Genomic DNA, 27,082 nt, shown 5'->3' on the forward strand with positions numbered 1-27,082 from the left:
ACTCTTGGCCCCTGAGCTAATTATAGCAGTGCTTCATGCCACCCACCCCAACCCTATTCTTGTTCTCTGACTCCCACTAATCTACACATTCAGAGGATTGTGGATATAAGAGGCTGGGAGGCCAGCTTAGCAACCAGAGCTGGAGGCTGATGTGAGCTTCATCTCTTCCCTCAGGTAATATTCTAAATCTCTCTGCTTCTAGCCCATACTAAGTCCACCTCCTTTGCCTTTAGCATCTTCTTTAGGAGGAGAGGGGCATCTTTTCTGATGCAAGCAATGGATTTTTCAGGCTGATGTAAGAGACTTCTAGAACTCAGCACACACCCCACCCCCAACTCATCCCTCTGACGAAGTCTACTATGTTTTGAAGGAAAGCACTAGAAAGACATTTCACTCTCTATGCTTCCCTAGCACCTGAAGAGTGGGGACAGGATGGAAATGTTTGGGGAAAGTGACAAGAGAGATGATGAGTAAGGGCAAAGAGGGCTTTCGGCCTCCACAGAGGCTTCTACTGCCACCCCCAAGAAAGTATGAGCGCAACCCTTTCTGTTCTACAGCTTTCCCTCTTCTTTCCCCCACCTCCCCCCTGTTCTTCCTTCTGAGCTGGAGGTCAAAAGCATCCCAATTCAGGGTCAAGTCCAGTATAGGGACAAAAGGAAATTTCATCCATTCATTTATTTATTCATATAGTTAACTGACTGTATGCCTGTTGATATTCAGTATCAATACAGCCCAAGGAACGTATTTAAGAGATGGAATATGAGCAAGTAGGATAAATAGAAGGGGTTAAAAAATAAGATGAGGAGCAATCAAGAAAGACACTGGACATCCCTCTGGCTTTCACACATATGCACCTGCTCATGCATGCATAGATACATGCACAGGCATTCGCTCATGCACATACACACAAGAGAAAGAGAGAGAGAGAGAGAGAGAGAGAGAGAGAGAGAGAGAGAGAGAGAGAGAGAGAGAGAGCGCAGTGCAATGGTTGGGTAAGTGTGTAACTGAAGGGTTGCCCTAAGAAGAGGGAAAAAAGGAAGGATTGAGTGTTGGTGTGGTATCTCAGGCAGTTAATTTATATTACACTAGGTGTATCACTATGGAATACTATAGTGCACTAAAAAAAAAAAAAAGGATTAAATAACTGAGTGTTCCTCTTCCCCTCATCTCAGGAAAGATTCAACTGGCCAGCATGTCCACGTAAGAATCCCTTCTGATGCTCTGGATCTGTGAATTATTCCTTATCCAAGCCTGAGTATTTGCCTTTTGTGTGGAGGGGTTTATAGCTTTGGCCTACCCCAATTATCTTTACCTTTGCTCTATCTCATGATCCCCAAGCCTCTTCCTAGGAATTTTTCCTGTTCCCCAAACGTTCCTTTCTGGCTTCTTTTTTGTTCTGCTAACTATCCTTCTTTATGACTGTTCACCCCACAGAGTGTTTAAGAAGACTAGCTCCAATGGGAAGGTAAGAGAACCTGGCCCATCTGTCCGAATGGAAGGGCAATGGGGATGAATGGGTCCATTCTTCAGCATCTCAGTGGGCTGGGCTGGGGGCTTTGGGACCATTCCTCCAAAGATAACTGTGAGACTAATGTAGCAAGTTGTTCCACAACAGTTTTCCATCTACCTGGGGAAACGAGACTTCGTGGATGATGTGGACACTGTGGAGCCCATTGGTTAGTGAGTCCAAAGTGGGAAAGAGCCTGAGAAGGGAGTGGGAGCCAGGAAGTAAAAGAAAGGCCAGGCATGGCCATGCAGAGCAATGAGGCCAATTGAAAGGTAGAAAGGAAAGAATCCTTTCAGGAATCAACTTTTGTTTCACTCACACTCCAAGTTTTCCTGAGCAGTGTACCATCTCTCCCTCTCTCTGTAGATGGAGTCGTCCTTGTTGACCCTGAGTACTTAGAAGGTCGAAAGTGTAAGTAGAAAGTCTTACTGGTTTCTGTAAAGCTGCAGGAGTCCCAACTGAAATGCCACACATGCAAACTAGGCAAATGAGTGAGTGGTCTTAGAGCAGAGGAGCATGGGAAAGCAGAAAGCAGCAGGGACATTCAGCTCAGGGTGGCCGCAGTCTTTCAGTTAGTAAAAAGTATTGCAAGTGGAGCTCAAACTACGTACTTTATAGGTCCAGAATCTTGAAAGACTTTTTTTTTTGTATTCTTTCCCCAAATAGTATTCAAAATAACTATATGCCTAAAGAACAAATAAAATTATACTCTGCAGTATTACACAAAACAAGCATATGTGTTGAAATTAAAGTAATGTCTTAATAAAATTTGTGGGTTTCCCCATTACTGCTATGGTGGTCCTGCTTGACTACTGGTTTCAATTTGGCTTAGACTGCCTATGGAATGAACCAATACACAGAAAATCAATATTTTTACATACATTTCTTGACTTTCAAGTGTTAACAACTCACTAAAAGATTTGTAAAGATCAAATATTCCCCCCTTTTTTTTCTGCAGCCGAAGTGTCCCTCGGGCTTCCATTTTAAAAGCTTTGATATATGTCATTCCACAAGGTTTTTTTTCCTTCATCTGTTTGTTTGTGTGTGTGTGTACATGCGTGCGTGTGTGTGTGTTGGGGGGGGAGATATGGAAGGGAGAGACAGACAGAGTCAGACAGACAGACAGAGAGACAGAGAGGGAGAGAGCCTAAACATGTATTCTACAAAAACCAAGGAAATAACAAGCACAGGCAATACCAGCAGGAGACAGCACAGCCCTCCGGCAGCAGAACTCTAGTTCAAGATTGCACTGAACTACTTCCCAGTGAATTTTTCCCTTTTAATTCTCACCATGGATTAACCCCACTGTGATCCAACTGGACTGAAAATTGTGTTCAACTGGAGAAAAGATTCAGAACCAGTTGGTGACTACTAGTCCAGAAATAGCCTTTAGATACTGGGAATGAAAGAGCTTTCCTTTCTGAGATTAAGCACCATGGATAAGCAATCTGGACAATTTCAAATGTCAGAGAAACTTTTCAGAATAGGCACAAATTAGCCAATTTATTTATAAGTAACAAATACTATGTTTCTAAAATCTAAGTGGTTTTGTTCCTGCACTTCTAAAATTTCCCAGAATAACCTATGAAAAGAAATATTCACTTTTTAAAGACTGCATGTTGCTTGGTATGATGACTAACATCTACGACAACACCCAGGAGGCTGAGGAAGCAAGTCCAAGGCCAGGCTGGCATGCAGAGTGACTTTGAGGCCTGTGAAAACTATATAGGAAGAACTTATCTCTCAAAAATTACAGGCTTACTCAGAAATTAGATATATTTTCCTTTGAGTTTTTTATGTCTCTCTAGTAGAGTTTTGACTTATTATTCATTTCAATCTTATATATTTCTGACATTTCCTCCCACTTGTATGCTCTGTTACTTTGTGAACATCATCTTGCTTTGACCGTAATTTTTCAAGTCCTTCTCCATCACAGGTGTATGTTTTAATGTAAAGCATCCTTTTCTATGCACTGAGTGGTAAAGTCAAGTGAGGCGAAAGATGTGGGGTATGGTACACACACACACACACACACACACACACTACTATTTAATAGCACTCTATCTGGCCTCTCTGTGTGCTATTCTTTGCAACTGCAAAAATTTACTGTATAAACAAACAGTAGTCACAAAAGTTTTTTTTTAATGTTTAATTTCAGAAAAGAAATGAGAAAACAGCTATAAGTACCTGAGATAGCCTTGTGTTTAGTTATAGAAACAAAGCAATTTAGAAGGCATCAGAGCAGATAACATGGCACTTATCTCTGCAAAAATGATGCTGTGGTAGAGCTTTGCGTTTTTCTTTTTGATTATATTTTTGATGCGCATATAAATTTGTATGTAATTTATATCATTAAGACAAAATGGACACATTTAGAGTAGATGTTGACTTTTAGAGGAAAATCAAAGCAACCTGCCAGGCCTGGTAATGCAGGCCTGTAATCCCAGCTGCCTGGGCAAGAGGGGCTCAGGCAGGAGGATCACAAAAAGTTCAAGAGTAGGCTGGGCAAATTTAGAGAGATCTTGCCTCAGAATAAGAAAGTACAAAGAAAGATAAGCGACTACCTAGTGTGCATGAGATTCTGTGAGTTTGAGACCAGTCTGGTCTACATAGTGAATTCCAGGCCAGTAGAACTTCACAGAGAGACCTGTCTCAAAAATAAAAAATAAAAAAATAAAATAAAATACTACAAAAATCATAGGCTTAATCCCTATAATCACCACACAGCCACCAAAAGTAGCAGTCAGAGGTAGCTAGATCTCTGTGAGTTCAAGGCCATCACAGATGAAGGGATTATAATTTTATTACTCCTAACCCCATTTCAGCTTTCATTTACTTACCTTTTTGTGCAAAAACCCCTATTTTATAATTTTATAATCCCATAAATACTTTATAATTTTCTTTTAAGTCTATGTCAACATATATGAATCCATAATCTATGAAGCTGCACTTAAAAATCCACTCGTTGGACATTTCCTTTGTTTTCAATATGTTTTCCACATTTCAACATTGGTTTTAACATATTTTGCTGTTACAAACAACTCTGCATCCCCAACCCCTTGTGTGTAGCCACTTAGCTCTTCAGGCTGAATTCCCAGAGAGCTATACTTATTGCCTAATGTTTCACAAAAAGTTTCTAACGTGAATTTCTGCCTCCCATCTCACCTTCTGAATGCAGGGATTATAGATGCAAACTACCACTTCCAGTTTTTTTGTGGGTTCCGGGGATTGAAATAAAGTCATCCAGCTTATGGAACGAGTACTTTTACCCATTGAGCTATCTTGCTGGTATCTGACCCTAATTCTTGTTAACTCTTTTAAACTATTAAATATTTCAGGCATAAAAAATATATCTACCACCTAGCTTTGAAAAGAAGTATAGACCCAAAGCTTCCTCTGCCCTTCTTTTTGAGTCTCTCTCCCCATCCTTGTCTTCTCTCCTACCCAGGCAACCACTAGCCTAGATTTAGTGTTTGTTTGGTCCATGATGCTTGTATACTTATATTTAACATTCATGTATCTACAACCAATTTTTACATTGTTATATACAGTTTTAATCTGCATATAAAATTAATAGTGCACATTTAATTCTGGTGCTAGATTTTTTTTTGAAATTTAATCATTTAATTATTAATATACTTCTTAGTTGACTAATGCTGCTATACCAAAATACCCAAAACTAGATAATATATTAGGGAAAGAAATTTACTTTCTCACTATTCAGTAGCCCGGCAAATCCAAGTTAAGATGAGTAGCATGTTCGATTTTCTGTAAAGGCTGCTCTCTGCATGCAAAATTGGGCCTTATTGCTGGGCCCTCCGGAGGGGAGGTATGTTGTGTACTTAGGTGGCAGAAGGTGAGCTGGAATAAAAAAAGATAGATGCTACATAAGGCTTCTCTAATAAAGGTCTAAACACCATTCATAAATGAAGATAAGAAAAGGTTCCATTTGTGGTGATATGACAGTAGCTCCCACCAGTCGTGCATTTGAATTCCAATTGAGCCACATCAGCATGAACACTCAATGTCTGGCTTCAATATTTTTGACAGTATGGTCTGTGTGAAATGTCATCCCACTGTGGCTTTAATGTGGATGTATCTGATTACTACTGAGACTACACAAATCTTTGGCCATTCCACATGTGCTTCTAAGAATCCACCTGCGTTCTTGGCACAGTTTTAGATTGGTGTGTGTGTGTGTCTTACCAATTGGTAACAATTATTTTGTTCATGTGTGTACAGGTATGTGTGGAGACCGGAGGTCAATATTGGGTGTTTTTTGAGAGTGGATCTCTCTCCCTCTCTCTCTGTTCTGGGGCTCACTGATCAGGACAGACTGGGTGGTCAGCGAGCCTCAGGAATCTATCTATCCATCTCCACCTAGCAGCGCTGGGATTGAAGCATGTACCATTGCTCCCCACCTTTTCCCATGGGACCAAATCCAAGTCCTTATACTTTGGCAGCAAATTCTTTGCCAACTGAACTATCTCCTCGGCCTCTCAACATTCCAAATGCTAAACAGTTATATGTGTTTCAAACACTTGAACTCTGAATTTCCTTTTATCTTTGTGAACCTTGTAACACAGAGAAGTTTAAAATACTATTGCAATCAAATGTAACCAAATGTTTCTTTGTGACTATACTTTTGGGATTATATTAGCTTGCCTCTGTGGGTCTTCCTATCCCCCCATTTAGGATTTCCTTTGTCACAAGTTTGACAAGTCACTCACTCTCTTCCTCTTTTGCCTGCAGTGTTTGTCAGGTTGACCTGTGCTTTTCGCTATGGCCGTGATGACTTGGATGTGATTGGTCTGACATTTCGCAAAGATCTCTATGTACAGACCAAGCAAGTGGCTCCAGCTGAACCCACCAGCATCCAGGGCCCCCTCACAGCCTTACAGGAGCGGCTTCTGCACAAGCTCGGGGCCAATGCCTATCCTTTTACACTTCAGGTACTGAACTCAAGTCTTGGGCAAAGTTTCCAGAGAAGATTAAGAGATAAAAGGAGAACAGAGAGAGTTGTCCCTATTTTTCTGAGCTCCTTCTGATTTCCTAGATGGTTGCTAACCTGCCCTGTTCAGTAACACTGCAGCCTGGGCCTGAAGATTCAGGAAAGGTAAGGAAGACCATTAGCTAATGACCTTTCCACCAATGACCTAATCAACTCAAAAGGAGGGAAGGCTTTTGCTTGTCTTTCTTTTTTTTTTCCCTCATGGTTCAGTCTATGGCTACACAACTCGGTTGATTTGGGCTCCTGGCAATATAGTATATCATGATGGGAGCACATGGAAGAAGAGGTTTGATCCCAGGGAGCAAACAGAATGTCGAGAAGGGCATGTCTCCAAAAACCAAACTTCCTCAATTGTTCTTAAGAGGTTTCAACTCAAATTTTCTACCACCTCCCAATAGAAGCATTGGCTAGGCTGAGTGTGGTGGTACACATCTTTAATCTCAGCATTTAGGAGGCAGACACAGGCAGATCTCTGTTGAATTTGAAGCCAACCTGGTCAATATGGTGGCTTTCAGGTCAGTCAGGGCTACACACCGAGACATCTCAAAAAGAAAAGAACCACAAGCTGGGGCCAAGCCTTTGATCCATAACCAACTGGGGTACATTTCAGATCTAAACAGTAGCAGATAGACAGGTAATTACAGCGGGGCCTGGGAAGAAAGACAAATGGACAGGATTGGAGAAATGGACAGTTAAGGGACTGAGACATTTTCATGTAGTCCCACAGGGGAGGGAGGGAACTGGAACTACATTCTCTTTGTCTCTGATTTTTTTAATAGCCCTGTGGGGTTGACTTTGAAGTGAAGAGTTTCTGTGCAGAAAATCTGGAAGAGAAAATCCCTAAGAGGTAGTCTTTGATTTCCCCCAAATATCTGCCTCAGGCCTTTACCACAGACCCTTCTCTTAGGGCAAAAACAGATCTAGTCACCATAGCACCACTGCCACCAACTTGGATGTCCTGTTCCGAGTCCCTAGGATTTCACTTGTCTTCTTCACTCACGTTGGCAGACATGTAAAAAGCTAAATGACACACCCTTACATTTTATGGGCTATCAAGTCTGGGTTGAAACTCTGTAACTCTATTGTCACGGTAGTGCTGGAGCAGTCACAGACACTATAGAAATAAAAAAAAAAAACATTGATGTGTTAAAACTGAATTCATGAACACTGATGTTTGGACTTTATGTAATATCTGTGGGTCATAGAATACAGCTTTTTGATTCATTTTAACCATTTACAACTGTATTCATCATCCTTAGACTCCAGGCCACAGACAAACAAGAAAGAGGACAGATTTAGCCAGTGGGGCAATTTGCAATTCCTTGGTCTATGGAATATCAAGGATGCAAGGGAGGTCTCTGAGGGGCCACGCCCACTGCCACACCCAAGTAAACACAGTGCCTTAAGGGTAGTGGGGGGTGGGGGTAGTCTGTGTTTCCAGAATAAGATGTTCTAGCTTTTCCTTTGGACTTTACTCAGTGATTCTGTGCAGCTGGTTGTAAGGAAAGTGCAGTTTTCAGCCCTGGAACCAGGCCCTGGTCCCTCGGCACAGACCATTCGAAGCTTCTTTCTGTCATCTCAGCCCCTACAACTGCAGGCCTGGATGGACAGGGAGGTTGGTAGCACTCTTCCCATATCCTATTCCCTACCTTAGACCCCCTCTGCTGCTTCCCCTTTCTACTGATGTCTTAACGTGGAAGGATAGGCAGAGCCAGGAGCCAGGGCAACAACGACTTTAAGGAAATGGGAATTTTAGATTTAGGTCTGGGTGTCCTCCTTCCAATCTTGTCATAGGCTTCTCCTGCTTCAGGTTCATTACCATGGAGAAGCTATTTCTGTACATGTTTCTATCAACAACTATACCAACAAGGTCATCAGAAGAATCAAGATTGCAGGTAAGCTTCCTATTGCTCTGCATCTGGCCCGCAAGCCACAGGTTCTAAACAACAGCCGTACATCTTACCCACTAATATTTATCTGAGTTTTCCTTCCAAAACAGGCCTATCAAAATATGTGGTCTCATCTTACCACACAAGATCATATCAAAGAGCAGTAAGCTGGAGCCATGTGGGAGACTGACTGATTGGTCATTTACTTTCCCTGACTTTTTCAGTTGTCCAGACCACAGATGTTGTCCTGTATTCACTAGACAAGTACACGAAGACTGTGTTTGTTCAGGAGTTCACGTGAGCTGGGGTTGGGGCTGGGGCAGGGGGTGGGGCTGGGGCTGGGGCTGGGGAGAAAGTCAAAGGGGTTAGATGGTGGGAAGAAGGCCAACAGACAGAGAACGGATCCTTGCTATTTCTTTGGAAAAGAAGAAATAGCAAGGATAACTAAGAGATGAGGAATGTCAAGGTGAGGGTTGAAGACCAAAAGGGGAGGGACTCTCAGGAGAACTATGGGCAGGGCTATGACTCATCGGAAGAAGACAGAGACAAAGCTAGGGCAGAGCTTTCCCACCAGAGCTCATTTTCCCACTCTCCAAAGATATGCCACTTCTCTGTATATTTTCCACTGGTTCTTGAGACTATGGGAGATACTCTTGAGAGTAAAAGTACATTTAGTTGGCCAGCATAGCCTAAGTTCCTCTCTTGTTCTCTTTCAAAGAGAGACAGTAGCTGCTAACTCCAGCTTCTCCCAGACCTTTGCAGTAACCCCACTCCTGGCTGCCAACTGTCAGAAGCAGGGCCTGGCACTGGATGGCAAACTCAAGCATGAAGACACCAATCTGGCCTCTAGCACAATGTAAGCTCATATGTAATTTAGAATTTCTCCTTCCTACTCCTAAGCCACATGCTATACACACACGGCTGTAAAGTTTCATCTTCAGTCAAGCAGACTTGTCCTTTAAAATGTTCCTCAGCCAGGGTTCAGTGTGCTCACAAGTCTCAGAGCCAGGCTCAAGTTAAATTAATGCCTATGGGGCCAATAGTAAGTTTAGGCTTTAGGTAATGAGAAAGGAAAATGCAGAGAACAGAAAACCTCTGTTATATAAAAATCTCACAGTTCAAACTAGGCATGGGGGTGGGGTGGGGTGGGGTGGGAGGGATGCACGCTTGTAATCCTAGCACTTAGTGGTCAGCACTGAGGTAGGAGAATCACAAGTTTGAGGCCTGCCTAGGCTATACAGCAAGACCCTGTCAAGAAAAAAAAAAAAAGAGAGAGAGACAAACAGGGCAGCTGTGACGCCTCAAGTACAGGCACCTGCTGTTAAGCCGAATTTGAGTCCTCAGAACACTTCTGGGCAAGGAAAGAACCGATTCCTCTCTGCTTTCCACATGTTCACCATGGGCCCCCACCCCCACACATGTGCAGGGGTACAACATGGATGAACAAAAATGCAAGGATAAGAAAAAATTATAAACAAGACACAATCCACAGAGGTCTTACATCTATTATTATATTCCTAAGAATATCGCCAGGCAGTGGTGGTGCATGCCTTTAATCCCAGCACTTGGGAGGCAGAGGCAAGTGGATCTCTGTGAGACTGTATAGTCTACATATCCAGGACCAGTACAGCCAGGGCTACACTGGGAAACTCTGACTTGAAGAAAAAAGAAAGATAGAAAGAAAAAGAAAAGAGAAAAGAAAGAATACCATTAAAGTACACTGGCCAGGTGGGTGGGTTTGTTGTTGTTTCTAAGATGCAGAGGATGAACTCAGGGCCTGCGCCCCCAACCCTGGTGATACTTTATTCAATTTTACTCATAAGGACTCTGAGGCTCAAAGGCAAGGGATTTGTTCAAGGTTGCATAAGTATGCGACAAACAGGATTCTATTATATGCCAACTGGCTCTAAACACTGTGATCTCTACAATAGTTACAATCTAGAGAAAGTAGAATAGAGTAGAAGGTTAAGCGATGAGAGATGGTGGAAAGGGAGGATGTGTAATGACAATTATATGGCAGGAATTGATAAAATTCTTCCATGGCTCTATGCCTTTAGATTTGCATTAAATGGGTTTCTCACCAAAGCCATTTGTCTACCATCTACAATCATCATAAATGACCAATTCTCCCTGCGCCTGATGAATCAAGTATCTACGGGTGTTATTCATAGAAACAGCCTTAGAAATTATCCAAATAGTGTTATTTTGGAGAAAGGGGATCAGCACCCCCAAAGCAACCAAAGACTACCCTAAGATCCTTCTAGCTTCCAGTATCTTATTTTTCAACCTGCAGGTTTCTCTTGAGCATCTATTAAATTCTCATTCCTCTGTAATATGATGGGGATATACAAAGACTTTTAAGACAATCTTTTCCTTCAGTCAATATATGACCTGGATGAGGAACAGAGAGGAATGCAAATGTAATCCAACAGTTAATTGTTGGTGCATCTGGTTTATATTACGAGTCCAGTAGAAGTTAAAGGCCAACATAGCTGACAAGGGATTCTTCGAGGAGATAAGGATGATCTAGATCTTGAAGAAAAAAACTGTGTAAAATCTGGATAGCAATAGTAGAAGAAAGGAACATTTCAGACTGGGAACATGGCATGGGAAGAAGCTGGAAGGCAAGAATCCCGCATGGTACTTTGAAGAGCACAGTGGGAAGACAGGTCTGCAGAGGCTGTTTTCTGGGTGTTTGGGAGTCAGGGCAGAAGAGAGATGTAGATGAGGCTAGATTGCTTCGGCTTCTAAAAGCCAAGCAGAGTAGTTATGTTCAAATAGACAGTAACATGATCAAGTGGAATTTTAGGAAGAAAAATGTCACCTCAATTGGGTAGAAACAATTATAGCCTGGGATATCTTTTGGGAAAAGCCAAAGGCAATGGGAGCATGGTAACAGGAAAGCATGGGGAGGATTGGGGGGGGGAGGTAAACTCAATTATACTCCTAACACCCCCAATGGATGCTACAATGTTAAGTCTTCGACCTGGAATGAACAAGGAGCTTCTGGGGATCCTGGTGTCCTACAAAGTTAGAGTCAACTTGGTGGTGTCCTATGGGGGGTAAGTGAGGATTTCCAGTTGGTCTGGGCAGGGGCTGGAAGCCAAGAGTTTGATTGTTCCCCCCACCCCCCACCCCCAGTGGATTGACCCATTCAAGGTATTCCTCTTTTTCCAGACTAAGTTCACAAGTCTCTTTCCCTGCTAAAGTCCCATTCTGTTACTAAGTTGTCCTGGTGATACCTTATCCGCAGCAAAACTGGGTTGACTCCTCCCCATTTTTAGCTACTAATTTGGGATGTCATTTTATTCACAGCATTCTAGGAGGTCTGCCAGCCAGGTGAGAAGCTAGGGTGAGAGGACCAAGGCAGAACAGGGAGGAAGAGGGCATAAGGAGACTAAAGGTCCCCTCAGAAGAACCCAAGGGCCTCTGGGGATTGGGAAAACTGAAGGAAGGTCGGTGATTGAGTCCTTTAAGGACATCAATAACTCCACTTTGGGATGCTTGCAGTGATGTTGGTGTGGAGCTGCCCCTGATCTTGATCCATCCAAAGCCATCTCCTGGGGAGAGAGCAGGTGAGGCTCCCAGGAACTATTATCCTGCAGGTTGTGGGGCTAAACAGTTCTCAGAAAAGAGTGGCTTAAGATGGAATGACAATAGGCAGATTGGATGTCTAGATTTTCAGGGGACATAGCAGAGGGGAAGGCGTGGGGGTGAGGAAGAAGAATGAAACAAGTCATGGATCTGCACAGCCACTTGTGAGCTTCAGTTCCGTTTTTTTCATCTCTCTTCATGCTTGCCACAGTGGCTACCAGGTAAGTCAGCATAAGGCCTGGAAGCTCCACCCCACCCCCTTGCCTACTGCTGTTTTAGGATGCAAATTTTAAAAGCTTCCTCAAAGTGTTGCTTTCAGGACTGTGCACCAGAAACATGGTTTAGCTTCATGTCAGTCTGGTGTTTTCCAAGCCCTCTTTCCCTGCCTCCCTGCCCTTCACCGGCTGCTCTTCTTGGAATTCTTCTTCTCCCTCATCCCTTCCATTTTCCCCCTCTTCTCTTCCCTCCCAAAACCCATTCTGTTGCTAAGTTGTCCTTGTGATCCCTCACTCCCTGGCAAAACTGAGTTGGTTGCCCCGTCTCTGTGACTTGCCCCCCCTTTCCGCATCACCTTCATCTTTCTTTTAATCCTTTCCCTCTGCCCCATCCTCTGTTGTTGTTTTCCTTCTGATGGTCCTTGGTCCTTGGCACCATTATTTAGACAGATTCGAAGGGAATCACGCCCTCCCCATGGGGCATGGAGGGGAAGGCTGAGAAACAGGGAAGGGATTACCTCTCTAGACTCAAGAACATGGCAGAAGCCCAGGAAGGGGTTTGATAACTCTCCATTCCCCTTTGCTGCTCCTGCAAGCTCGGAGGACATAGTCATCGAAGAGTTTATGCAGCAGAACAGCCAGACACAGAGCTAGAAAGCTCCAACAGCAGACAGAGTTAAGAAGAGCCGATAGCCTATCTCTGATAATTCTGTGTGGAAGCCCCCACTGCAACACTCTAATAAATCATTTTGTCCAGACATGGCTGGTGTGATCTTCTGAGCTATTTTTTTCCTTTCAGAGAGTACTGGAACTCCAGAGAATGATCTCTCTGCTTCAGGCACTGTACTCCCCCCTTACTTACAAGCTGGATTAGGTTTCTTGTACTTTGCCCCTATGTGGTCCCTCAGAGTCACTTGCTTTTTCTGTCTGACCTCAGCTACCCTGGTCCCCATCTGATCACTTACTCTTGTAATTACCTTTTGGCCTAGCAGTACCTGATGCTTACACTATGAAGAACCCCAGAGAGGAAGCCAAAAGGGTGTGGCCACTCTCAGACTTGGCTATGGTGACAACTGTCACCAGTTGCTACTGGAGGAGCGCACAGGTGTGATGTCAGGTGGTACAGGTTCAAGTACAGAAAACCATTGTTACAATATTTCTGCCTGCCCAGTTCAAGGAATGTTTTTGGTCCTTGTAAGGTGAGGCCAGGAGTTAGCTGTGTGGAGAAGATACCCACAAATAGAAGAAAATTATTTCCAGCTATACATCTGACAGAAAATTAATATCCAGAATATACAAAGAACTAAAAAAAAAGTAAAACAAAACACCCCCCTCCAAAAAAAACAATCAATCAAACAAAAATGACTCATTCAGCTTGGGACCTGAAAAAAAAATATGGCTAAGAAATAGCTCAAAAATATTCATTGTCCCTAACAATTAGGGAAATGCTAATCAAAACAAGGTTGATTTGAATACCTGTGAACTTCGTCTGAATGCTGCAACCCCCTTAATACAGTTCCTCATGTTGTGGTGACCCCAAACCATAAAACTATTTTTGTTGCTACTTCATAACTGTAATTTTGCTGTTTTGAATCACAATGTAAATATCTGATATGCAGATGGTCTCAGGCGACCCCGTTGAAAAGGTCGTTAAGGATTCCCCAAACAGGTCTTGACCCACAGGTTGATAACTGCTTTCCTAGAGCAAGATCTTTACAAGAAACTTCTGTGGGTCTCTTTCTAGCTCAGCATTATGAATCTCCAAGGTCTTGTGCAGGGAACCACAGCCTGGTGTATTTGTGACTACAGTGGCTATGGCATCTGGAGAAGATGACAGTTTCCCTCTTTACCCTCTGGCTCTATTATTTCCACCCCTGAACTTTTTCTGCAATGTTCCCTGGACCTCAGATAGGGTGTAAAACTTTTAAATGCTGCTAATGACTGCTGAATTAATAAATTATGAAAAGGGGAAAAAATCTCAACTGGAGGCTACAGAGATGTCAACATTAGTGAACATTACACAACCATGAGAACATGAGTTTGAATCCCATCGTGTAGTTAAACTGCTAGGTGCCTGTCATGGTGACACACACCTTTAATCCCAGCAGAAGCAAGTGGATCTGAGATCGAGGCCAGCCTGGTCTACATAGCAAGTTCCAGGAAGAGGCAGAGCTACAAAATACAGATTATATTAAAAAAAAAAAAAAGGACTTGTGAATGTGGTAGCACACACCTGTAATTCCAGCACTGGGAAGGTAGAGAGAGGAGGAACCCTGAGGTCTCCTTGCTAGACAATCTGGCCAAATAAGAGATTCAGGTTCAGTGAGAGATCCAGTCTTCAGAAATAAGATGAAAAGTGAAGAAAGATAACCAATGTCAACTTTGGACCTTCACATACAAAAAATAAATAAAATCAATCCTGCTATCCACAGCTGGGTATATATGCACCTGTATCCTCTGAACTTCAGAAGCTGAAGCAGGAAGACCACAAGTCCAAGGCCAGCTTGAAGTATGTACCAAGAACCTACCTCAAGGAAAAAAAGAACTGATAACTTAATAACTATGGAAATAGGACTTTAACGTTCAGCAGACACAGCGATTAGTTTTGTGGAAATATCCAAGCTTTTCTCTCCCTGATGGCCACTGGGGGTCAGCAGAGCAAATAGAAGTATAGAATTCCTAGGAAGACTTAAGCTAATTTTACCTCCAGCTCTGCTCAGGAGGTTCAGCACCAACAATGTAACAGAACTGAGTCTCTAGCAATGCCTTTAGTATAGCTGAGGGAGGATTCATGGGAAGAGCCAGTTTCCACATTTCAGCCAGTTGAAATTTTATCTTGCTTATTTAAAAGAGTAGATTCCAGCCTGGGTGGGGGTGGGAGTGGTGATTCACACCTTTGATCCCAGTACTCAGGAGGCAGAGGCAAAGGATTTCTGTGAGTTCAAGAGGCTCTACAGAGTGAGTTCCAAACCAGCCAAAGCTACAGAGAAACCCTGCCTCAAAACAAAACAAAAACAAGCAAAACCAAAACAAAAAATAAAAACCCAAATAAGTAAATAAACAAATAAGGTAGATTCCTGGGTTCTCTCTCAAATGAAAAGAATCACTCTCCAGAGGCAGGTAGGAGATTCTGTTCAGCTCCAGGATTCTTGCACATGTTTGCTTGCCACTCCCTGCAGTCGAAGAACAGACAACTTTGGGAGCCTTTTCTCTCCTTCCACCATGTGGGTCCTGGAGATCAAACTCAGATTGTCAGCCTTGGAAGAAGGCATCCTTTCAGCCCAGAGAGTCCCCTCGATGGCTCTGCTCTCCCTAGGATTCTTTTTAAGTCAAATGTTGGGCTTTCGCTATAGCAGCACCTCCTCCAGAGAAAAGAACCTTTCAATTATGACTGGGTATTTTAATGTCAGACAATGGAGACAACACCATCATGATCGGTGCGAGGTATGTAATGTTCAGTCACGAGGACAACAGAAAGCTACCCCAAATGGGGGTAGGGTCAGAAAAAGGAGGAAGTTGGTAATTCCCACTAACTACAAGTGGGAAACCATTTTCCTACTGCTGTGAAAAGGAATAATCTATGCCACTTCCTTGGCTTAAGTTCCAGATCAGAGAATGTGGGAAAATATATATTATATTAACACCAACCTCTGTAGCACCAAGTGGAACACTCCTGGGGAAGGGGCAGTTTTACCCAGAGACCTTGACTCTAGGGATCCCTTAGTATTGAGAGACAGGGTTGCTCTCTGTAGACCAGGCTGGCCTTTAACTCAGAAACCCGCCTGCCTCTGCCTCCCTTGGGATTAAAGGCGTGCGCCACCACTGCCCAGCTCCCTTGGGTATTCGATGGCTAGTGTTTTTTAAGCTCCCAAGTATTCTGGCCTGATAACAGTTGTAAAGTAAGTATGACATTGCTGTTTCTCCCAGTGTTTGATTGATGTATTTGTTTTCCTCAATGGCATTTTATATTCAAGCAGTAGTATCACTCAAGCCACATTTATTCAGTATTGTGTTTTTACTTTGGGTGGGGGCGGGGAGGAGCAGGAAGTGTCTCCTTGGAGTTTTCTAAGTGTATGGGACTCCAAGGTATATGTACAAGGACTGGATGGCATGGCCAGGCAAATCAGATGGAAGGTTCCCACGCCCAGCTGGAAGGTTCCCAAGAGTTTTTTTCTACTGATTTCTACGAATAAAATTAGCTGTATAAGTGACCAATCTAAGGTACCTGATAAACACCAGTTGTTTTCTAGTTGGCTTTGCCCCACAGGCTACAGGCATTTAGACATCACTATCTTCTTCCTTTTCCAGAATGAAACTCACCTAGCAAACTAGGGACCTCCTAGTACAGTACAGCTAATACATAATACAGCTGGTAAGCCGTCTCCCCATCCTCCCCATCCTCCCCATCCTCCCCATCCACGAAACCAGGACGGTGTGGAGAGTACAATTTCCTGACTTCTCCAACTTCTCAGAGGTCTAGCCAGCTTGTCCTGGCAGATCCCACACGGAAGGCTGTGGGCTGCAAGTCTCTAGTGCACAGTCCGTTCCTTTTGGCGATGATAATCTGGGGTAAGAAAGAACACAGCACATGATTTTTCAGGATGAGCTCCTTACTTCCCGTTCCCAACTTCTGGGGCTTGCCAGTATCCATATTTCAAAGAGTTCTACTTACCTAGAGCCCTGCCATAGAAGTAAAAAAAGAAAAGAGAAAAAAGAAAAAGAAAAAAAGAAAGTGCCTTACTGTAGGGAAAGAAGCGCACGCGCATGCTGATTTCTCGGGCTGTCTTCAGGATTTCCACAGCCTGGAAGGAACATGGCAGCTTGTACAAATGAAGAGCTATTACTCAGGACAGAACTATAATACAACAGTGGAATGCACCCCACCTAGCTCACTAATAGCTGCTCTCTTCTGGTACATTTCCCTTGAAGAGATGCTTTCTTACAGATAAGGCTATTCGGGTCCAACCTTTCCTACCTGAGATGGCTTTGTGCATGACTATAGTCCATGTGCTATGCTTACTTTGCTGTGCTCAATATCTTGGAAATCCACATCATTCACAGCTAGAACTTGGTCCCCTTCTTGAAGTCCTGCTCGATGTGCATCCGAGTCTGGAATCACCTGTTAGTGAAGGGGTATCATGTAGTTGTGAGGGAGTAAATCAGGAGACTGCAGGGCAAATTCAGTGCTCTTCAAATGTGTTATTTTTGGTGATACCGCAGGGAGATTAAGTGGCTTGCTAGTGAAGTTTGTTTTTTGAGATTCTTTTCTTTTTTTTTTTTAAATTAAAGACAGGGTTATTCTTTTGTATCCCTGGCTGCCCTGGAACTCACTCTGTAGACCAGACTGGCCTTGAATTCACAGATATCTGCCTATCTCTGCCTCCTGTGTGCTGGGACTAAAGTCCTATGCCACCATTGTCTGCCTTGACTTTATAGATTGTTACCTACCCCTAATCTTCCTGCCTCTGCCACTCGAGTTCTCAGAGTACTGACATGCCCACATGCCCCAGCATACTGGCCCCAAGTACAGTTCTGAAAAAGAAAGGCTGAATTTCCATTATGTCTATTCTATGACTCCACCGGGTCATCCATTTTTTTATCTGCTGGGCCACCAGTGCATTTTAATATGATAACAAAGTAGCTAGCCATACAGCCTATCAGACACACACATTCACACAGACCTTGGAGATGAAGATGCCTAGCTGCGAGGCCTTTCCTCCTCGGATGTTAAATCCCAACTGAAAGACAAAAGGACACAGGATGCAGACTCAGCATAGACATAAGAACAGGGACATCTATGTACTCAGAAGAAAAGGAGATGCTATAGAAGTGTCATCTCTGCTTTTCTGGTCGCCTACCTCCCAATCCACATCCACGCCCCAACCAAGGCCAATTTCTGGCATGGACCAAACGTTACTGGAATAAGAGCCCCTATAAATTTACCTGAGCACCAGGAGGCTTCTTCAGTGTGACAATTCGGGGTAGAAACTGGGTCAATTCATTGTTGTAGTCTGGGTGGTACACTCTCTGCAAGATACAGCAATCCCAGAAATCTTATTCCTAGTCTTAGATGTGTTACATCTACCTTCTTTTAGAATATCAATAAACCAGATATATGTCAGGAATTGGTAAAGCCATTGACTCAGTTTACAAAGCACAGATAAAACAGTCCAGAGGAGTGGCTGTTTAGTCTCGGGACATGCTAGAGGCCCTATAGATCCCTAGTCCTTTTTTATTGACAGGATGGAAACTAAGGTTCTGAATTTTCAGAATTCACCAGTGTGAAGGGTTCTGGCAGGGTGATTCTGCAAGAAGTCGCCAGTGGGTCACTGTTGCTCAGAATTCACCTAAGATCCACTCTCCACTGAGTTTCCTAGCCCTGCTATTTTCTCTTTCATAGATCTCATGATTATTCAGGAACACAGATGGTGCCCACCTCATGAGGAGGTATCCACGCTGGAGGGTTTTCATAGGCCGGCAGGAAGACCACAGGGTAGTCATCATAGGGAATCCGGTTGTCCATTTCAGGCAAAGCCCTGAAAAGGACGAATCTAAGAAAACGAAAATGATTTTAAAAAGGACCAAGCACTCTAAGTTCCAGAAAGCCTTCCATCCGAGGGCCATTCCTTTATGGGACTAGCCCACAAGTAGGTGTTAAGATTGGGGGGTAGGGAGGAGAGGCAGGCTACAAAATAACAAAAACAAAAGACAAAAAAAAATAATTTTTTAAGCACTCTAATGGCATGTTTGCATTTCTCACAATTCTACAAAAAAAAATAGGTGTCACTGCTTCCAACCTAGGAAATGAGAATCTACACATCTACAAAGATCTACTTTAAAACAGCAAGGGAGTGCCAACTCTCAACTATCCCATAGGGATTGGGGCCAGACACAGTCTCTAGAGGTGCTTAGTAAACGTGGCGTCCACAGACGGGCTCCGTCTACACGGGCTACCTTCTAGATCCAGGTCCTGCAACCCGCCCGAATCCCGCGCTCGCGACCACTTAACTCAGCGCCACCTCACCGGTAAGAAGGCCTCGGTCAGCGACAGCCAATTCGGCTGTCGGAACCGGAAGCGGATGCTCTACCACCCTGCCGGGGCGGAGCTCTCTTTGGGCGAGCCAGCGCTCCGGCCTCCTCGCACGTCACGGTATGCGTGCTCAAGTTCGTGTGCTTCTCACAGGCTGTACGCGCTCCGATTGGCTGGCGCCTCTGGGATCAATTTGAAACTTGGCGGTTAAAGCTCCGGTTGGAACAGGGCGCCAGGGAAGGTCGGTGAAAGGGACGTTTAGTTTGCTGAGTTACGGGGCACCGCGTTAGCTCCGATTCCGCGCTTTGGAGCACTTTAGGGCTTGGGGTCGCGGTTGCCGTCTCTGCTGGAGTTTCCTTATTGCTGACGCCGCTTCGCCCTGCAGTATTGGGACTGACAAACCTTTAGGCGGTGGCCAAGAGTGACAGGACACCGTGATCCCGCTGGGAGGGAGAGTGCATCAGCGAGTTCCGAGCTCTCCCACCGCCTGAGAAGGGCCTTTCCACTCCTGCCAGTCTCCGGAGGCTCCTGGGAGAGCCGGCTTCACCCGGCACGGACACCTGCTGAGCTGGTACCATGAAAGAAGAGGTGAAGGGGATTCCCGTAAGAGTGGCACTGCGTTGTCGCCCCCTCGTCTCGAAAGAGATTAAGGAGGGCTGCCAGACGTGCCTTTCCTTTGTGCCCGGAGAGCCTCAGGTGGGTAGTTGAGTCTGGAGTGGCTTCCTCCACAGCTGAGGCTGAAAGGAGCGAGGGGCGTGGTCAGGCATTTTTTTTTTAATCCTTCCCCATCCTTGTCTCTTGCCTCTTGCAGGTGGTGGTTGGTAATGATAAATCATTTACCTACGATTTTGTGTTTGACCCCTCTACTGAACAGGAAGAGGTCTTTAATACAGCAGTAGCTCCACTCATAAAAGGCGTGTTTAAAGGTGAGGCTGTCTAATTCACTGGGCGTTTGTGTGGGTGGGTGAGTGGGTGGGTGGCTCATATAGGCACTACAAATAAGAGGAATGGATGAAACAGACGTCTGCCTTTAAAAACAGCCCACAGCCTAGTAACATATCCAGTTTATCTTTGACCTAGACATATTTTGCTGTCTTGGGATCTCACAGAGAACCTTTCATTTCAGCACTTGGGAGGCAAAGGCAGACAGATCCTGTGAGTTCGAGGCCCACCTGATCTACATATCAAGTTGTAAAACATCCAAGGGTCCCTAGTGAGATCCCTCACTAACAAACACACACACACATAGCCAAATAAAGAATATACGGTCTTTGTTTGGTGCTGATTGTGAACTAACCTGCTGAAGTCCCAAGAATGTTCAGATATCCAATATAGTCTCTGGGCTCATGAGGAGTTCAAAGTCCACAGGGTCAGAAAATAGGTAGAAGACTAGGAACTGGGATCCAGGAGGGCAGTATTGAAGCCTCTCTCACCATCTCCCGAGCTTCACTCAGGTGCCATAGCACCCACAGATGACTACATAAGTGAGTTTACACACAGACAAATTTTAAATTAAAAATTTTAAATTTTTAGGGTGAGTTTTCTTTTTTTTCTTTCCCTTTTTATTTCCCCAGACACTTTGCGTATAGCTCAGGTTGGTCTTAAACTCACAATGTAGCCAAAAATGCATATGATGGCGCATGCATTTAATCCTGTCATCTAGGAGGCAGGCAGAAACAATTGAATCTCTGTAAGCTCCAGGCCAGCCTGGTCTGGTCTACACATCTAGGGTCCCAGGCCAGCCAGAGCTACATAGTGAGACTCTGTTTAATGTGTAGTGTATATGGAGTGTGAATTGTACTGTAGAAGCTCTAGAAGTTTCACTGTTTTTTTACAACATAGTGTGGGAATTGGAAGGCTGGCACTAAACTCCATTAGGGGAGTTTAGGTTAATTTTCAAGCATAGGGAACTTTTGAGATAGGTACAGGTGGGATTTTTTTTAGATAGATCGCCCCCTCTAAAGCCCTTGAGTACTATGGCCAGCTAGTAAGCTTTACTACAGAAGCTAAGCTTTTTGGTTTTTGTTTGTTTGTTTGTTTTGTTTTCGAGACAGGGTTTCTCTTTGTAGACCAGGCTGGCCTCAAACAGAAATTCGCCTGCCTCTGCCTCCCGAGTGCTGGGTTTAAAGGCGTGCGCCACCACTGCCCGGCAGAAGAAGCTAAGTTTTTAAGAGCAGGATTCTAAGTAGGACCTGAGAGATGTCTACTTATCATATTAGTTAAACTGGTTATGAAACTTTCTTTTTTTATTGAGAATTTCATACATACATGTGTTTATCAAATCTTCTCTTGTTTTCTCCCCTCCACTTCTTTCCCTGTCTCCAGCATATATATTCTTTTTTTTCTTCAGCTCAGAGTCAGTTCAGTGTTGCCTGTATGTCAGAACATCTTAGGGTGCATGGGCAGCCTCTCGGTCACATCCCTGAAGAAAACTGTCCCTCCTCCAGTAGCCATCAATTGCTAGAAGCCTGTCATCTAGGTGTGGGACTGAAATGAGTGTCATAAATGAGTGTCAGCCTGTGTCCATGCTGGGATTTTTGGCTGTCTTGCTCTTGTGCAGATCTTAGTAGTTATTCATTTAAAACTTAGAACCATATCATACTAGTGCTTTTAAATTATTAAATATGTTGCCTATAATCTATTTTAACTTTTCATCCAAATGCTTTCTAGTAATTAGATGAACTTTTGGTGTCTTGTGTGTGCCAGGGTCTCATTTAGTCCAGGCTGACTTCAAAGTAGATATGTAGCAGAGGCTGCCCCTTAACTCCTGATCCTTCTGTCTTTACCCGTAAAGGGTTTGGGTTATACACATACACCGCTGCGGCCATCTTCAGTGCCTGTTTACATTCTTCTTTGAAGAGAAGTCACAGAATCATAGAGTAGCCTACTTGATAGTTGCTTTCTTTTGGAAAACTCAGATTTTTTTACAGTTAACTATTGTGTGTGTATCACAGTGTGTGTGGGGGCTCAGAGGACAACTTGCAGGAATTGGTCCTTTCCTAACACATGCATGGCCCTGACCTCTACAGGCACTTGCATGCATACAGTGCACATAAACCCACCCAGATATACAGACTCCCAAATCAATTAATCACAAATGGTTCAGGAAAAAAAATGAGTTCTTTATGCTATTCTTGCTGAACTACAGTGCTTTCGCTGTAAATTTATAAAAAGAAAACTTAAGCCAGGCAGTGGTGGTGCACATCTTTATCCCAGCACTTGGGAGGTAGAGAGGCAGTTGGATCTCTGAGTTGGAGGCCAGCTTGATCTATGGATCGAGTTCCAGGATAGCCAGGGCTACACAGAGAAACTGTCTTGAAAAAACAAACAAAACAAAACAGAAACTTAAAAAATGATGTCATGTCTCAGGGTCTATCGAGCATCTTTGTGTGCGTGTTAAGTGCATGCACGTGTTTGTTCTGGTACCCTTGCTCATGAATGACTAGTCGAGGGCAGAGGTGAGCATTAGCTGTTTCCCTCTATTGCTCTCTATCTTGGTTTTTTGAGACAGGATCTCTTGCTGACCCATTTCAGCTAAACTGCCAGTTTGAAGACCTCAGGATCCACCTGTGTCTGCCCTCTCAGTACTGGGGCTGCACAGATACTTGCTATCATGCCCCATTTTTATATGGGCATTAGAGATCTGAACTCAGCTTCTCATGCTTGCACAGCAAGCAGTTTACCCAGACCCAACCTTTATTTATTTATTCATGTCTTTTCTAGTTATCTGTTTTGTGTGACTTGTGTGTGCCGGTCAGAGCACAACTTGTAGGAGTCAGCTCTTCTACTCTATGGGTTCTGAGGGCCAAAGACAGGGCTTGGCTTTAAGTGCTCTTATCCACAAGGCCACCTTGTCAGCCCCTGTTTTTTCTTTTAAGACAAGGCTCATGTAGTGCTGGCTTTCCTGGAACTCACTAAATCACCAAGGATGACCTTGAACTTTGGGTCTCCCTGTGACCTCCCCAATGTCAGGATTCCAGATGTACACCACTGTCTTAGTCAGGGTTTCTATTCCTGCACAAACATCATGACCAAGAAGCAAGTTGGGGAGGAAAGGGTTTATTTGGCTTACACTTTCACATCACAGTTCATCACCAAAGGAAGTCAGGACTGGAACTCAAGCAGGTCAGAAAGCAGGAGCTGATGGAGAGGCCATTGATGGATGTTCTTTACTGGCTTGCTCAGCCTGCTCTCTTATAGAACCCAAGACTACCAGCCCAGAGATGGCACCACCCACAAGGGGCCTTTCTCCCTTGATCACTAATTGAGAAAATGCCTTACAGCTGGATCTCATGGAGGCATTTCCACAACTGAAGCTCCTTTCTCTTTCCAGCTGTGTCAGGTTGACACAAAACTAGCCAGTACAACCACCCTCCTTGATTTGGCTTATGCTGTGCTGGAAAGCAAACTCATGGCTTTGTGTATGCTAGACAAGTACTTTGCCAAGTGAGCTATAGTCCCAGACTTTGTTGTAAAACTTGAAAACACTGTAGTTATAGAAATGTTGCAAGAACAGCATAAAGATGCCATTTTTTTTCATAGAATCATTGGTAATAAGTTGTTGATGTTATGTTCCCTGAATACTTTACTATATATTTCCAGTAAGAGTCATGACATAGCCATTATAATTACAGAAGTTGCAATGTCGTGTTACTACTTTCTCATCCTCAGCCCTGTTCAAGTGTTGCCAGTTGTTTCAGTAATACCCTTTATAGCAAAGAATTAAGTTCAAAAATCATGGTATGATTAGCTGCTGCGCCCTTCTTTAGTCCCCAAGTCTAAAGTAGTCCTTGAACCTTTGGGCTTTGTGTTTTTTAAAGCTTTCATTGTTTTGATACTTGAAGATTACAGAGCACTTGTTTCTTTCTGTTTGCTTTTATCTAGTGTTATGATAAAATTTGAGACGGTTTTTTGTGTTTGTTTGTTTTTTAGCAGAAACACCACAGGTGTGCTTCTGTATTCTCATTGATTCCTGTCAGGCAGTATATGGTTTTAATTTGCCCTATTCCTGTTATTGTTAATATCAATAATCTGACTAAGGTAGAAACCTACCAAATCTCCTTTTGTAAAGTTAATTTTTTTCTTTCCTTTTTGCATATTTTTTTTGTTTCTTTTTTCTTTTTTTTTCTTCTTCTTTCCTTTTTGCATATTTGAAAAAGCATTATATAGTTCTAATTCCCTTCTTCCTTTTCTCTTTTACATGCTTTTGTTTAATTCTCATCTAGTTTACTATTGCTTCCCCCCACTCTCGGCTGGAGAGTGGAGGGAAGCAATAGTATTTTTAATAATTAAATTGCTCCTCACTTCCTTTTCCTTCTCCCAACTCCTACCATGCCCCACCCCTTTCCCTCTTCAGTACATGGCCTCTTTTTAATTCTTGTTACATATACACTCACACAGTCGACTGCATGATATATAAATAGACCTGCAGAGTCTTCTCAGTGTTGCTCATATGTGTATGATTCAGGGCTGACCACTTGGTATGGATAAGTTAAGGGGGATATCCCTGGGGAAGATGGAGTCTACCCCTCTCAGCAGTTGTTAGCTGCCTGTAGTTCTCTGTGGTAGGGTGGAACCCTGTGAGGTCTCTCCCATGTTAGCATGTCACTTGTCCTTCAGATCATATGTAGGCAACCATACTGTTGAGGTAGTAGGTGAAACCCTCTTATTATTTGTAGGTGACACAATCAGCAGATTTCCTGGTCCTCTAGCTCTTACAATCTTTCTGCCCCCGCGTCTGCTATGTTCCCTGGGTCTTAGGTACACTAGGGGTAAGCATCCCATTTGTATTTTGACCAGTTATGATTTTCTGAAATGGTCTCCATCTGTTGCAAAGAGAAGCTTCTTTGAAGAGTGAAAGCTACTCTTATCTATGGGTATATGGATAAGTATTTAGAATGTAGTTAGGAATTATACTGATTTAGTAAAATAGCGATAGTAGGCTCTATTCTAAGATCTATCCCCAGGTCGTCAGCTAGGTTTCCAGTACCAGGCATGATTTCCTTCCTGCTGAGAGGACCTTTGTTCAATTAGAAAGCACTTGGTTACCACCCACATATGAGTGTTACCTTTAGGGATATCTTGCTATGCTGGTCATTGTTACGGTTCCTAGGCTTCTCAGCTAGGCAGGACTCTTGGTTACTTCCCTCCCTTGGCACTTTATATAATACCTAGTTCCCAAGGGAGAGGTTCAGGTCAGATCCATCTCTGATCCTCCAAGTCCAATGTCCAAAGCGCACAGTGGCTTCAGCAATAGGTACTTGACCTCCAGCCTTTGGAATACAACAGTAGTAGCCTAGGCATGCTAGTTTGGGACTCTCTTGTCTCCCTGACCAACAACTTGAAAGGGAGTTTCTCATGTCCAGTACTAGGTTTTTTTGTTTGTTTGTTTTTTTAGATAATCTAGGGATCTCGAGGAGAACATCATCACCTAAGTGGCATAAGTTATATATACATGTGTATACATTTAAATGTATTAGATGTAATTTTAGGCAAATAAAAATAATATGATTCCTTATGGGTTTTTCAGACATCCTAGTGTTAATTGTCCCCCACCCTCCCTGTCCTGTCCTGACCCTGGTAGTTCCTCTGCAATTAGAGCCCCTAGCGTTTTTCTATTTTCCCCTTTCTATCATGTGTCTCCTTCTATTCCTTTTGAAAACAGTCTCATTGGGTGCATGCCTACTTTGAACTCATTCTGTAATGCAGTAGAGACTAGCTGTGAGCTAATTCTTGTGCTTCATTCTCCTGAACGCTGCTAGGCTTCTGTCTGTCTTTTTCTTTTGTCTGTCTGCTTGTCTGATTGCCTCTCCCTCTCTCCCTCTCCCTCCCGCACCCTCTCTGAGTATGTACATATAAGTCCAGGTGCCCATCGAGGCCAGAAGTTTCCGATTCTCCTGGAGCTGGTCATGAGCCACCTGAAGTAGGTACTTGGGAGTTGAACTCAGGACCTCTGGAAGAGTAGTACATGGTCTTAACCACTGAACCATCTGTCCAGGTCCTTCTCTTGTATTAACCTGGGAAACATGAGAATTAAACTGTATTATTTGAAGACAATAGCAAGTATAAAGTGATTCTAATATACATGTTTTTAACACCATCCTTATTTGTAAGGACAAATCTAGTCTTTTTATATTCATTTCAATAGTACCTTTTTATCCTCTGGACTCCTGGTCCCAGAGGCCAGACTGTTTAAGACCCAGTACTAAAACCTGGCTTTCCAAGATGTCGCAGCTTATACCTATCTGTGGTGTTGTAGAAAGTTATAAAATGTTATTCCCTTGCTCCACAGTCATCAGATTATAACAGTAATAAACTTCAGTTCACAGCTTGAGAGCTTTTATTTAGAGCAGAAATCTCCCCCCTTTCCTTCCTTCCCCTCCCTCCCCTTTCCTTCCCTCCCCTTTTCTTCCCTCCCCCCTTCCTTCCCCTCCCCTCTCCCTCCCCTCCTGTGTCCTCCACTCTTCCCTCTCCCCTTCCCTCCCCTCTCCCTTCCCCCTTCCCTTCCCTTCCCTCTTCCTCCCCTCCCCTCTCCCTTCCCCTCCCCTCCCCTTCCAAGATTTTTCTTTTCAGGCTTCAAAATTATTTGGGTAAATAGTAGATGCCAGCTTTAACAAAAATGCAGTGACTTTTTTAAACAGTTTCCTTTAGATTGTCTAATTCTCTTTTTTTTTTACATATAAAACTTTTTTTATTACATCTTTTCCTCAATTACATTTCCAATGCTATCCCAAAAGTCCCCCATACCCTCCCCCCTACTTCCCTACCCACCCTTTCCCATTTTTTGGCCCTGGCGTTCCCCTGTACTGGGGCATATAAAGTTTGCATGTCCAATGG

At 43.6% G+C, this 27,082-nt stretch overlaps 3 protein-coding genes across 7 annotated transcripts in view; 2 read left to right on the forward strand and 1 right to left on the reverse strand.

Moving 5' to 3' along the window:
• Positions 1–87: 87 nt before the first annotated feature.
• Arr3 (arrestin 3) lies at positions 88–12,976 on the forward strand. The gene is made up of 17 exons (XM_021153457.1): positions 88–174; positions 1,173–1,200; positions 1,435–1,465; positions 1,616–1,676; positions 1,874–1,918; positions 6,260–6,459; positions 6,564–6,623; positions 7,298–7,365; positions 7,998–8,133; positions 8,329–8,413; positions 8,632–8,704; positions 9,126–9,263; positions 11,386–11,469; positions 11,723–11,746; positions 11,918–11,982; positions 12,213–12,222; positions 12,813–12,976. The coding sequence occupies exons 2-17, from the start codon at positions 1,193–1,195 to the stop codon at positions 12,868–12,870; spliced, it is 1,146 nt and encodes a 381-aa protein (XP_021009116.1). The 5' UTR covers positions 88–174; positions 1,173–1,192; the 3' UTR covers positions 12,871–12,976.
• A 2,049-nt stretch (positions 12,977–15,025) lies between these two features.
• Pdzd11 (PDZ domain containing 11) lies at positions 15,026–19,320 on the reverse strand. Of its 5 annotated transcripts, none has more exons than XM_021152907.2 (7): positions 19,241–19,320; positions 18,653–18,767; positions 18,160–18,243; positions 17,898–17,954; positions 17,237–17,335; positions 16,958–17,018; positions 15,026–16,780 (listed from the first exon to the last, which is right to left on the reverse strand). In XM_021152907.2, exons 2-7 carry the CDS (start codon positions 18,737–18,739, stop codon positions 16,746–16,748), a joined length of 423 nt encoding a protein of 140 aa, XP_021008566.1. In that variant the 5' UTR covers positions 18,740–18,767; positions 19,241–19,320; the 3' UTR covers positions 15,026–16,745. The 5 variants fall into 5 exon arrangements, with proteins under 5 accessions (XP_021008566.1, XP_021008569.1, XP_021008567.1 ...); XM_021152910.2 differs by having other exon boundaries at positions 18,653–18,752; positions 19,241–19,306; XM_021152908.2 differs by having other exon boundaries at positions 19,226–19,292.
• The window catches only part of Kif4a (kinesin family member 4A), a 102,551-nt gene continuing 94,526 nt past the window's right edge, over positions 19,058–27,082 (forward strand). Inside the window, exons 1-2 of the mRNA XM_021152906.2 lie at positions 19,058–19,942; positions 20,058–20,172. Coding sequence (XP_021008565.1) covers positions 19,823–19,942; positions 20,058–20,172 — 235 coding nt within the window. The 5' untranslated portion in view covers positions 19,058–19,822. The remainder of the gene's footprint in view (positions 19,943–20,057; positions 20,173–27,082) is intronic.

This window comes from Mus caroli, chromosome X, assembly GCF_900094665.2.
Source record: "Mus caroli chromosome X, CAROLI_EIJ_v1.1, whole genome shotgun sequence".
Classification (NCBI taxonomy): domain Eukaryota; kingdom Metazoa; phylum Chordata; class Mammalia; order Rodentia; family Muridae; genus Mus; species Mus caroli.

What these genes read in the sequence shown, in the direction of transcription:
- Arr3 (XM_021153457.1), top strand. An exon ending in GGCCTGAAGATTCAGGAAAG is followed by an intron (nt 6,624 to 7,297) that starts GTAAGGAAGACC and finishes TTTTTTTAATAG; the next exon opens with CCCTGTGGGGTTGACTTTGA. An exon ending in CAGAAGAATCAAGATTGCAG is followed by an intron (nt 8,414 to 8,631) that starts GTAAGCTTCCTA and finishes TGACTTTTTCAG; the next exon opens with TTGTCCAGACCACAGATGTT.
- Pdzd11 (XM_021152907.2), bottom strand. Translation starts at nt 18,739, where the DNA reads ATGGACAACCGGATTCCCTATGATGACTACCCTGTGGTCTTCCTGCCG. An exon ending in CGTGGATACCTCCTCATGAG is followed by an intron (nt 18,244 to 18,652) that starts GTGGGCACCATC and finishes TGTATCTTGCAG; the next exon opens with AGAGTGTACCACCCAGACTA. An exon ending in AGAAGCCTCCTGGTGCTCAG is followed by an intron (nt 17,955 to 18,159) that starts GTAAATTTATAG and finishes TTTGTCTTTCAG; the next exon opens with TTGGGATTTAACATCCGAGG.